A 12,437-nucleotide genomic window follows, 5' to 3' on the forward strand; every position below is an offset into this window, starting at 1 on the left:
AGGGCAGAGACATACAACCCGTATTGACGGTCAAGAGAGTCGTCAAAAAAGGAACGATAAGACGGATGGTCGGGCATTGACAGTAGCCGACAGGCATACCGACAAAGCAGTATATCGCGCCGGTAGGTGAGTGGCAATTCGCCAGCGTCAGCATGAAGACTCTCTACGGGAATGGTATAAAATGCTCCGATCGCAAGTCGTAAACCCCGATGTTGTATGGAGTTGAGGCGGCGTAAGATGGAAGGCCGTGCAGAGGAGTATACGAAGCTCCCATAATCCAGCTTGGAGCGGACGATCGACCTATATAGACGAAGTAGGACGGTTCGATCCGCTCCCCACGACATACCACTGAGAACACGGAGGACATTTAAAGAACGGGTACAACGGGCGGCCAAATATGACACATGTGGAGACCAGCTAAGTTTCCTGTCAATTGCAAGGCCTAAAAATTTAGTTGTCTCCACGATTGGGAGAGCAACAGGACCGAGTCGTAAGGACGGTGGGAGAAACTCTTTGTAGCGCCAGAAGTTAATACAGACCGTCTTCTCGGCAGAAAAACGGAAGCCATTGGCGACACTCCAGGAGTAAAGACGGTCAAGAGAACGCTGAAGACAGCGCTCCAGGACACGTGTACACTGCGCGCTGCAATAGATGGTAAAATCGTCCACGAAAAGGGAGCCTGATACATCAGCTGGGAGGCAATCCATTATTGGATTGATCGCGATGGCGAAGAGAGCGACGCTCAAAACTGAGCCCTGTGGCACCCCATTCTCCTGGCGAAAGGTGTCGGACAGGACAGAACCCACACGTACCCTGAACTGTCGATCCATTAAAAAGGAACGAATAAAAAGAGGGAGGCGACCGCGAAGGCCCCATGTATGCATGGTGCGGAGAATGCCCGCCCTCCAACAGGTGTCGTAAGCCTTCTCCAAATCAAAGAACACAGCCGCGGTCGGGCGCTTCCGCAAGAAGTTATTCATAATGAAGGTCGACAAGGTAACCAGATGGTCAACAGCAGAGCGGCGCCTACGAAATCCACATTGTACATTGGTAAGTAGGCGTCGAGACTCGAGCAGCCAAACCAATCGAGAGTTAACCATTCGCTCCATCACTTTACAGACACAGCTGGTAAGCGAGATAGGTCGATAACTGGAAGGCAAGTGCTTGTCCTTCCCCGGCTTAGGAATCGGGACAACAATAGACTCGCGCCAGCATGCGGGAACATGTCCCTCAATCCAGATGCGATTGTATGTACGAAGAAGAAAACCTTTACCCGCAGGAGAAAGGTTCTTCAGCATCTGAATATGAATAGAATCTGGCCCTGGAGCAGAGGACCGTGATCGGCCAAGTGCGTTTTCGAGTTCCCGCATGGTGAATGGGGCATTATAACTTTCACAATTCGAGGAGCGGAAGTTAGGTGGCCTAGCCTCCTCTGCCTGTTTGCGGGGGAGGAAGGCAGGGTGGTAATGAGCGGAGCTCGAAACCTCTGCGAAAAAGCGACCGAAGGCATTGGAGACAGCCTCAGGGGCCACAAGGACGTCATTCGCGACCTTCAAGCCAGAAACTGGTGAGTGGACCTTAGTGCCAGATAGCCGGCGCAGGCTACCCCAGACAACAGAAGAAGGAGTAAAACTGTTGAAGGTGCTTGTGAAAGCAGCCCAGCTGGCTTTCTTGCTTTCTTTGATAATACGACGACACTGAGCACGTAATCGTTTATAATTGACACAATTCGCCACTGTAGGGTGGCGTTTAAATGTGCGTAAAGCACGTCGACGAGCACGTAAAGCATCTCTACATGCTGCGGTCCACCAGGGGACCGGTACGCGACGTGGAGAAGGAGGGTGAGGGATGGAATATTCAGCAGCAGCGAGAATGACTTCCGTGAGGTGTGCGACCTGACGATCGCAGCTTGTGAAGGTTTGATCCTGAAAGGTCGCCCTGGAAGAGAAGAGCCCCCAGTCTGCCTTGGAGATGGTCCAATTAGAGAAGCACGGAGAGGGGGTATGCTGCAGGAGATGGATAACACACGGGAAGTGGTCGCTCGAATATGTATCAGAAAGTGCATACCACTCAAACCGGCGTGCAAGTTGGGGAGTACATATAGAGAGGTCTAAATGGGAATAGGTGTGAGATGTGTCCGAAAGAAAAGTAGGGGCGCCAGTATTGAGGCAGACAAGATCGAGCTGGTTGAAAAGGTCTGCTAACAAGGAGCCCCTCGGGCAGGATGCTGGAGAGCCCCAAAGGGGATGGTGGGCATTGAAGTCTCCAGTTAACAAAAATGGTGCAGGTAGCTGAGCAATAAGTTGCATCACGTCTGCCCTGGTAACGGCAGATGACGATGGAGTGTAAACGGTACAAAAGGAAAACGTAAAAGTGGGGAGAGTAATGCGGATGGCAACTGCCTGCAGGCCGGTGTGCAACGTGATGGGATCGTAGTAAATATCATCCCGGACCAGCAACATAACCCCTCCATGAGCTGGGATACCTACCACAGGGGGTAGGTCAAAACGCACAGAGGTGTAGTGTGCCAAGGCAATTTGATCGCATGGGCGTAGCTTCGTTTCCTGGAGGGCTACGACGAGCGGACGGTGCAAGCGGAGCAGCAACTTCCAAGTCCTCTCGGTTGGAGCGAATGCTGCGAATATTCCAGTGAATAAGTGCCATCGTAAGAAAAGGATGATGATAGAAGTGGTCACCTCGAAGGCCGCTTAGGGCCTGGCTTCGAGCGAGCACTGCCGCCGCTATCAGTAGGCGGACAGTCATCGTCCATTGGGTCTATAGGGTCATCGGCCATCTCGGGAGGATGGCCGGGAGGGGGAGCTTCCTCCGCCGGTGAACGGCCAGATGTACGGCTACCAGTGGTGCGGCCAGGCAAAACGGATGACAGCCTGGGGCGGCAACCGCTGGGTGGCGCAGGAGAAGAAATGCGCCGTGGCGGAGAAGGAGAACTGTGCTTCCTATGCGCCTTTTTGGAAGGACGTTTAGTGGAAGTACCGGTCGAAGGCTGGGAGGTCGAGGTACGGAGGAAGTCTGCACGGGATGGTTCCTTCTTGAAGGCCCGTGCATCTGACTTCGATGTCTTCGTCTTAGCAGAAGCTGAGGAAGGGGCTGGTGTCTGTGGGGTGATGGGAGGAAGAGGAGACGTCGACCGCGCGATCTTAGCACTGGCCGAACGGACGACCGTGGTGCTGAAGGTCAGATCGCATGTCTGGGTTGCTACCTCCCGGGTAGTCCGAGGAGAGGCGAGGACAGTACTGTATTTCCCCGCTGGGAGCAGCGTGGGCTTCCTACTAGCCAATAGCTTGCGAGCAGCCGAGGTGGACACTTTCTCTTTGACCCGAATTTCTTGGATACAGCGTTCTTCCTTATAGACAGGACAGTCGCGGGAGGATGCGGCATGGTCACCCTGACAGTTCACACAACGAGGAGACGGAGGTGGACAGTCACCCTCATGGGCATCCCTGCCACAAGTGACACATTTAGCCGCATTGGAACAAGACTGTCGAGTGTGACTGAAACGCTGACACTGGTAGCAGCGCGTAGGTGTCGGGACATAGGGGCGAACAGAAATAACCTCGTAGCCCGCCTTGATGCGCGATGGCAGCTTAACACTATCGAAGGTCAAGAAAAGAGTCCGGGTCGGTACAAGGTCATTGTTGACCTTTTTCATGACCCTATGGACAGCCGTCACGCCCTGCTCAGTGAGGAAAGATTGAAGCTCCTCGTCAGTCAATCCGTCGAGGGAGCTAGTATAGACTACACCACGAGACGAATTCAAAGTTCGGTGGGCCTCCACCCGGACAGGGAACGTGTACAAGAGGGTGGCCCGAAGCAGTTTTTGTGCCTGAAAGGCACTCTCAGTTTCTAGTAATAAGGTGCCGTTACGCAACCTGGTACAAGATTTGACAGATCTGGCTATGGCATCTACGCCCTTCTGAATAACGAAAGGGTTGACAGAGGAAAAATCCTTTCCGTCCTCAGATCGAGAAACTACGAGGAACTGTGGGGCAGGCGGTAGTACTTTTGTCACTGTTGGCTGGTCACGTTTCCGTTTTTGGGTCGAAGTCGAGAGAGATGGAGTAGAATCCATTGCGGAGGAATCCCCCATGATTGCCAGCGTCTCCGATGGCGCGCTCCTTCCTTGTGGGGACCCCCTCAGAGGGCACTCCCGCCGTAGGTGAATGTTTACACCTCAGGTCACACCTCCCGAGAAACAGACGGAGGGACCAATCGGCATGGTCAGAAGGTATCAGCTCAGGCAATCACCCCTCCCCGGGCCTGGCCTTTACCAGGGGGTACGCGCGTGCCTTACATGTCTACCCAGGGCGGGGACTTACGCGTTACCCTGTCACCGGCTACGCGTGCGAACGCGTGGGTCGGCCTTCAGGCACGCACAGGGAGGAAGGAAGAAGAGGAAAAAGAAGAGAGAGAGGGAGAAAGAGGACAGACTGTCTCAAACGCCGAGGCGGAGACCAGAGAAGGTAAGGAGAAGAAGGCAATGAGAAAGCAAGGAGAAGAAGGCAATGAGAAAAAGGCAATGAGAAAAAGGCAATGAGAAAAAGGCAATGAGAAAAAGGCAATGAGAAAAAGGCAATGAGAAAAAGGCAATGAGAAAAAGGCAATGAGAAAAAGGCAATGAGAAAAAGGCAATGAGAAGGCAAGGAGAAAAAGGCAATGAGAAGGCAAGGGGAAGTCAAGGGAAAGAGTAAGGAAGACAGTGAGGTGGAGAAGAGCAAAGAAAGGAACCAACAAAAGGAAGGAAGAAACGAGAAGTGAAAAACCAAAAGGACCACGATTATAGGTCGTGGAACCGTCCGTCTCTGGACGCAGGCGCCAACTACCCCCGTGAGGGGGATGGACTCCTTTTAGTCACCTCTTACGACAGGCAGGAATACCGCGGGCCTATTCTAATCCCCGGACCCGCAGGGGGAGGATTCATTTGGTGGAGGCCATCACCTACACAGACACACATGACCACTACCATTCTACTCTGCAATGTGTGTGTGTGTGTGTGTGTGTGTGTGTGTGTGTGTGTGTGTGTGTGTGTGTGTGTGCGCGCGCGCGCATCAAATTGGTCATCAAATGCTCTTGTAATCCTGCTAAAAACTGTTTACCATGCTTTTCACATGAAATTTGAATCATACAAATGTTCCCCATCATCTTTAATTACTTTCAAGATGACAGGAAAGTAAAGACCATTCGAAACAACGATCTCTTAAGAATAACCAGCTGAAACAAGTTGTGTAGCTTGCAGAAACATTTTGTAGGATATGTAAATTTTAAAAATGTCAGAAATTAGGTTATATTTTCCTTCCTTAAAAAATTAATTACTTGCAACAAATTAAAGGCTTTCAAAAAGCTTTTAAAAACATTGGGCATCACTGATGAAAGATTCAATTCAATGAAAAGGTTGCACACTGCATTTTTTTAAAGTGCAAGGCATGACACACAAAGAAATTGTTCCCCAGGATCCTACTGAATCAGTCTAACTATTTCATTGCCATGGAGAGGTGCCATCTCTGCTCATAATCTCAAGCTGTTATCGCCAAAGTGAGTGCTGCTCTACTGTAGAACATCTTAAGTAAGCTATTACCACTGCATGTCTCCCAAATTCTGGTTTCTCAACCACAATAATAAAATGTCAAAAAATGCTGCGAATATTCATAATCTGGCTTCATTCTTTCAACAGAGTTTTGAGCATTGTGTTTAATGCTCTGGCTGAAAGTAGAGTATTAGTGGGGATATGTGGCATGCTTAGTTTTGTGTTATCCGCAGTGTATCTGAAAGCAGCTTCTTGGGCAAAGTCATCATCTTATGTACTGTAAATAAATCTAACATGAAGATAGCACATGCATATGCTATCTTTATGTTAAAGACTATTTCACATACACACTCAAATGCGCACACAAAATACCTCTCTTTAATTACCTGAAAACCATCTGTTTCCTGTGTTGTTGGTGTTCTATGCCATTCAACTAGATGATTATCTGGCCCATAGAGATCCTTGTCAAGTTCTATGACTAGACTCTTGAAGAATGATGAAAATTTTCTCTTCACCTACAAGAAAAACAAAATTATGAATGCTTGGGTACCCTGATATTATAGACAAATACAACTTACAAGCATGTGGAGTAATTTCTGCAATACACTCTTATGATTAATGCTGTAGCAAATACTTTAGAGAAATAAAGGGAGATAACTCACAAACTAAATTTAAAATACAGTAATGCAGGCACTAAAACTTGTCGCAAGACATTTGTGTGTGAAATCTTATTGGACTTAACTGCTAAGGTCATCAGTCCCTAAGCTTACACACTACTTAACCTAAATTATCCTAATGACAAACACACACACACCCATGCCCGAGGGAGGACTCGAACCTCCGCCGGGACCAGCCGCACAGTCCATGACTGCAGCACCTAGACTGCTCGGCTAATCCCTCGCGGCAAGACTCTAAAATTGCATTTTTTTTTGTTATAACTGAGTTGGTCAATTTCAACACATGTGATGTCGTGGTAACTAATTTTATAGGTGGAAAGAAATACTTCTTATATATTAGAGAATTGACAGTTATCCATTCGATATATGGATAAAACCTCTGTACTCGAGAATCCTGGGGTGGGGGTACCGGGATGGTATTTGAGGGAGGGGGGTGAAAGGGGTGTGTAGCGGTAAGAACCTACTCATCTTCAGGCACACGGCATGACAATCTTAAATTTATACATGATTAAACTAAAAAAATAAAAATAAAAGAACGGACAGATGACAATTTTTCCTAAAAAGATGCTACATTCTCATGTCCCTACTTCTAAAACACTGACATTATTGCTGAATGGTGGGATCAGTCGGAGGAGTCCGATATGAGATTCTGCGTCTACATGAAAGCAGGGGACATTTGAGTTTAGTGTGCTGATCCTTGGCTGCTCTTCCTGTTCAGAGTCTATTCATGAGCAGTTGGGTTTTGGTTTTGGTACATGGTGGGGTAACAAGCCCTCTGGTTGATTGTGACTGCTTGTGCGCCTCAATAGCTGAGTGGTCAGTACAGTGGAATAATGAGCACAGGGGCCCGGGTTCGATCCCCAGCTGGGTCAGAGATTTTCTCTGCTCAGGGACTGCGCTGCGGGTTGTGTCATCGTCGTCGTCGTCATATCATCATCTCATTATCATCTCCCCCCCCCCCCCCACCCCAAATCAACATGCAAGTCACCGAAGTGGTGTCACCTAAAAAGACTTGCACCAGGCGACCAGTCTGACAGGAGGCCCTCACCACATGACATTTAATTTCACTTTGCAATTGCTTATGACAAGAAGTTGCTGGTGTTTGACTCTCAAAGGTGAAACAACCACTTCTGCAAGATTGTTGATTGGACTTATTCAGAAGGCTCTAGTTTCCAGTCTTACCAGTCTTACACCACTACTATGTACAGAGTCTAATAACTTGAGTTCGATGGTGCTGGCGATTCATACAAGACATCTATAAACTAGCAGAGACAAAATTATTGTTTTACAAAATTTTAGTGAAATGTCTCCTCTATTTCGCAGATGTAACCAAGGAAACAGAGAGCATACACACAAAAAGGTTCAACTTTTACAAGCTTTCAGAGCCAGTGGCTCCTTCTTCCGACAGAAGAGTTGGAGGTGAGGAAGTCGGTTGAAGGGAAAGGACTGGAGAGGTTTAGGAAAAGGGGTACAGTTCAGGAGCTAACAGAGGAAGACAAGGTAGTATGCAAGACAGAGATTACTACTGAAACATTATGCACGAGTTAACAAGAGTGAAAAGCTAAGAGCATTGTAAGTAACAGAGAAAGGGAGGGAGAATGGCAAAAAATAGACAGGTCAGGAAATCACAGAGGCAGAAAACTAAAATGGAGTGAAGAAAGGAGTAGTTATTGCGAATAAATGCCGAGACAAGATGGATTAATGTAAATTAACACTAGGTGGGTTGCGAGAACCAAGGACATATTGTCGTGCTAGTTCCCACCTGTGGAGTTCTGAGAAACTGGTGTCTGGGGGAAGAATCCAGATGGCATGTGTCGTAAACAGGCACTGAGGTCAGAATTGTCATGTTGTAGAGCCTACTGTCATGTTGTAGACTACCACCCAGTTATCAGTCAGGATGAATGGGCATAGGCAGAGGCTGTAAACTGGCAAAATACAATATCCTGGTGCAGAGCAGTTTACATTCATTCCTTCTGTTTTGACATTTATTCATAGTAACTACTCCTTTCTTCACTCCAATTTAGTTTTCTACCTCTGTGATATCCTGACCTGTCTATTTTTTGCTCTCCTCCATCCCATCTCTGTTACATACAATGCACTTAGTTTTTCACTCTTAATAACTCGAGCTCAATGTTTTAGTAGTAGTCTCTGCCTTGCATACTATCCTGTCTTCGAACATTAAGCTTTCAGGTTTTCAAATCTCATCCAGTCCAGTCCTCAGTCAGTCAGTCTTTCCTTCTCATCTCATCTGGCAAGTCTCCCCTGACCCAGGGTTCTGGGTGACTTTTCTGAACTGTACCCCTTTTCTTTCACCCCTCTTCCTTCCCCTTCAACTATTCAGCAAGAAGGAGGAGTCACTGGCTCCAAAACATAGTAAAAGTTAGAGTCGTGTGTGCGCTCCTGCCGCCGCTTGGTGAGTAAATTTTTTATTATCCATTTGCATTAGATCCCATTAGTTAATGAAAGCGAGGTAGCCATACAACTCTGTTGTTTAATAGTAAGTCTAAGAAGTAGAATTGTTCAACTACCTGTAACATCTGATCTCATAAATGAATCTAGTACAGACCTGAGTCTATAGAAATTTATGACAAAGGTCAGATATAATACCCCTGATTTTAAGCCCAGTCATGTGCCTTCCCTATAGGTCTCTGAAGTTGACGTTCTATATTATGCAATGGATGTAGAGCGGCTATGAAAGTGAAAATTATCTTCGTACAATGCCAATGAGATTATAGGTCCCACTGCAGTTCCAATATTATTTATTGCTTTCACAAAGAGGTTAGTACTCAGTACTAATCCCTGTGGAATCCTCTTCTCCTGAACATGCTAACTACTAATAACTGTGCCTACTCTGATCTAAAACAGTGGAAGTGATACAAAGTTCTACATATAAACTTCTATACAGTCCTGGAACCCCCTTTTATGTAACGTGGATAACATGTGCTGACACCAAGTTGTATCATACACATTTTGAAAGTCAAGGAACACAGTTATCAAGTGTCAGCATTGTGCAAAGTCATCGGGGATTGCAGATTCTAGGTTTAGTACACTTGGACAAGGCTTCAAGATGGTTATTCAGACAAACTGGTCTCTAATTATAAATGTTTTCTGTATCTCTTCCCATTCTCAATAACCTATGATGCTCTTCTGCCATGGAGAGAAAATTTTTTTTCCTTGCACAAGCAAATAAAATCTCAATGATATTCTTTTTATTTCTTTGGCTGAGGTGTTTTAACATTTGACTGTGTACACTGCTCTCGGGAATTATCCTGCCATAAAGCTGAAGCACTGGTGAGCTTCCATTTATTGAAATGGATATAACAATTTGTTAGGTGTGGGGAGCAGAAGTCTGGGAAGAACCTAAGTTGGTGACAGAATGGGGCTGATTTTTCTTCTTTCCAGGGGTCGCTAAAAATACAATATCTGATTCAGAGGCCTCAGAATAGTTATATCCGACAGCTACATAGTTCAACTTTTGCAATAACTCTTGTTCTTGAACTGATTCAGAGGGTTTTTGATGTTCGTTTCAAAACTTTATACAGGGGAATTGATGGTAGTACTGTTTCTCCTGCCCATAAAACTCAGAAGTTCTCCATAGTAACTCCACTGTCTGGCCATTCAGTGACATCTCAACATGCATGAAATCATTTTGGTGGGATTTTCGAAATATTAGGATTTTCTAAATCACAGTGAAACAAAGCACAGTGAAATACAAGCACATGGTAGAAACCATGTACAATGCACATTGTTTATATTCACACAAAACAAAGACAGCAATGCGGTAGCTTCAACGTGACGACTGGCACTGATTACTATGCTGTGACTTGTTTGAGCCTCATAGCCAGTGGCTCCTGTTCTTCACTTGTTCAACTGTTATGCTGAAAACTTGAAATGCATAAATGAAGTACAAAGTTTCACCAGCTTGGATATAAGTTACCACAAATTTGTCATAAGCTTGCAGCATAAATTGTCTTTGGAATATGACATCTTGAATTTTAGCTGTTGCAGCAATTGGCCAGTGACATTAGCACAGAGTGGAAGGCTTACTGAGGAATGCCAACTTGGTGTTTTCTGACTCTGTAGTGGTATATGGTGCACTGAAGATGGCTCTGTTGCAGGGAGGAGGCAACCAGGTGTCTTCTGGCTTTGCAGCAGGTTGCAGCATTGTCTAGAGTAAAACTGGACCAATGGCTAGAGAGCTGCAGTGGGCAGCTGGAGGATTCCAGTGGCAACATCATAGTTACAACAGATACTGAGGCGACGTCAGTAGAACTTGGGGCGACAAGTGGTACTTGGCAGGTGCAATGCCAAGCCAATCATCTACTCAGCTGGGCCACAAGTTTGAATGCAACTGTCTAGTACTGACTGTGGAGTATCTGTGTCATGGGGAAGCATCTCTAACATATCGGTGCACACTCCACTGTAGAGTGAAAATCTCATTCTGATCTCTAACACAGTTCAGGGATCAACATACAGCTGTTGCCATATAGTAGTGGGCTGAACCACAGAACCTCCCTGAAGGCTTGTCAGGGTGCCAGGCCACTGACCTGTGGAAGTTAAGCACAGAAATTTCTCGCTACCGCTGAGCAGGCAGGTCTTTGTACAGCAACTGAGCCTCAGTAATGGTTCTGGGCTATGTTGTAGCTTTTTACAAATGGATTTTTTCAGTGCTCGAGATTTAGTAGCATTTGTCATTCTCATCAACAGAGACCCATTTTTAGCCTTTTCTAATGCAGGTATTTCTCAAAATTCTTCCTCATTATGTTCCACAAAGAACGACAATTTGTTGCTGTAGACATGACTCCACTTCTTTGTGTTTGTCCCGCATCCCTTCGGCGTGGCCAGATATGGAAATGATAAAAGTGTTGTAGCCAACAGCTTTATAACTGCTATTGAGAAGGCAATTTGTTTTAATAAGTTTGATCTGTTTCACTTGTGGATTATCTGCCTTGATGACACTATTCAATCAAGGGCTCTCTCCATTGTCATCAACTAGCCACAGCAACTGCCAACTGATCATTGCACAGAATCCGAGTGCCCCGCAAAACATGGGCACTCACTCCATGGCCGCGTGGGGAATTCACAGCTTTGACATCAGTAGTATGAAACCCACATTGTCAGAGGGTTACAGTCAAAACGGTATGTGACAACCCTTCCCTGTTTAACTGATTACCACACTGGATTTTTGGTGTGTATGCAAAGTCCGCATGACTAAGATGTGCTTAAGATCCTTGTGCTTTGTGGACTCTTGAGTGCCACAGTAGGTGTTCTTCACCAGACAGCATGTACAGCTACAAAATTTAGAAAATGAGGTGGAGGGTGAAACACTGAAGGAGAGAGGGGAAAAAAAACTCCAAAGTTGGACTAAGTTTGGTCATTTCTCATAAAAGGCGAGAGGAACCAAGAGCTCCAGTGCATGTCACATATTGGCATAAGTGTTTTAAGCCCCTCGGGGAAGGAAAGGGAAGGGGATGCAGAATGTACCACAAAAGCAAGAATAACAAACACAGGTTTAAGAAAAGTAGGTAACAAAGACATTGTGGGTAAAAGATATTTCAATTGATCAAAGTGAAGAAAATATAAAAAAGTTTAGGAAAAGAAGACAATAAGGACAAATGAACACACATTTCATGTATTGCAAGTGTTATTCTGTCCAAGGTTCATAAACAAAAATTTCAAAAAATGGTGGAAGTCACAACGAGCTTCAAACTAAACTGTTTCTGTTCCACAGCTGAGAAGTGATCTCATAGCAGACACAAACAACTGGATTCTATGAAACCAATCAGTAACATGTGCAAGAGGTGAAAATTGCAGAGATACCTGTTGAGGTATGATGATGTAAAATGCTTTAGGTGAGAAGAAGCTGTGTGTGCACACACATGAGAGAGAGAGAGAGAGAGAGAGAGAGAGAGAGAGAGAGAGAGAGAGAGCATTGTAAATGGTTCAACAAAGTTTGATAACATGTCTGTCAAGCTCAATTAATAGACGTGCGGAAAACAAATGCTTTCAGACTATTAACATATACCAGTCTCAGTGAAGATAGAACTCTCACAAGTGTAATTTCATATGAAGTACTGATATTAAAGTTGTTAGTCAATGAGATGGTGAACTGGCCAGAATACTGCACATGCATTTAGGAGGAACAGAGTTCAAACACTTATATGGCTATTTAGATTAAGATATCAAAGGATTTCAGAAACTTGCTTCAATAAATGCCA

The 12,437-nt window shown here is 45.7% G+C and overlaps 1 protein-coding gene across 3 annotated transcripts in view; it reads right to left on the bottom strand.

Moving 5' to 3' along the window:
• LOC124788903 (brahma-associated protein of 60 kDa) overlaps positions 1-12,437 on the bottom strand; it is a 59,346-nt gene that overhangs the window by 15,675 nt on the left and 31,234 nt on the right. For all 3 annotated transcript variants that reach the window (XM_047256183.1, XM_047256184.1, XM_047256185.1), the window contains exon 5: positions 5,929-6,057. In XM_047256183.1, the coding sequence (XP_047112139.1) occupies positions 5,929-6,057 (129 nt within the window). The remainder of the gene's footprint in view (positions 1-5,928; positions 6,058-12,437) is intronic.

This window comes from Schistocerca piceifrons, chromosome 3 (genome assembly GCF_021461385.2).
Source record: "Schistocerca piceifrons isolate TAMUIC-IGC-003096 chromosome 3, iqSchPice1.1, whole genome shotgun sequence".
Lineage (NCBI taxonomy): Eukaryota > Metazoa > Arthropoda > Insecta > Orthoptera > Acrididae > Schistocerca > Schistocerca piceifrons.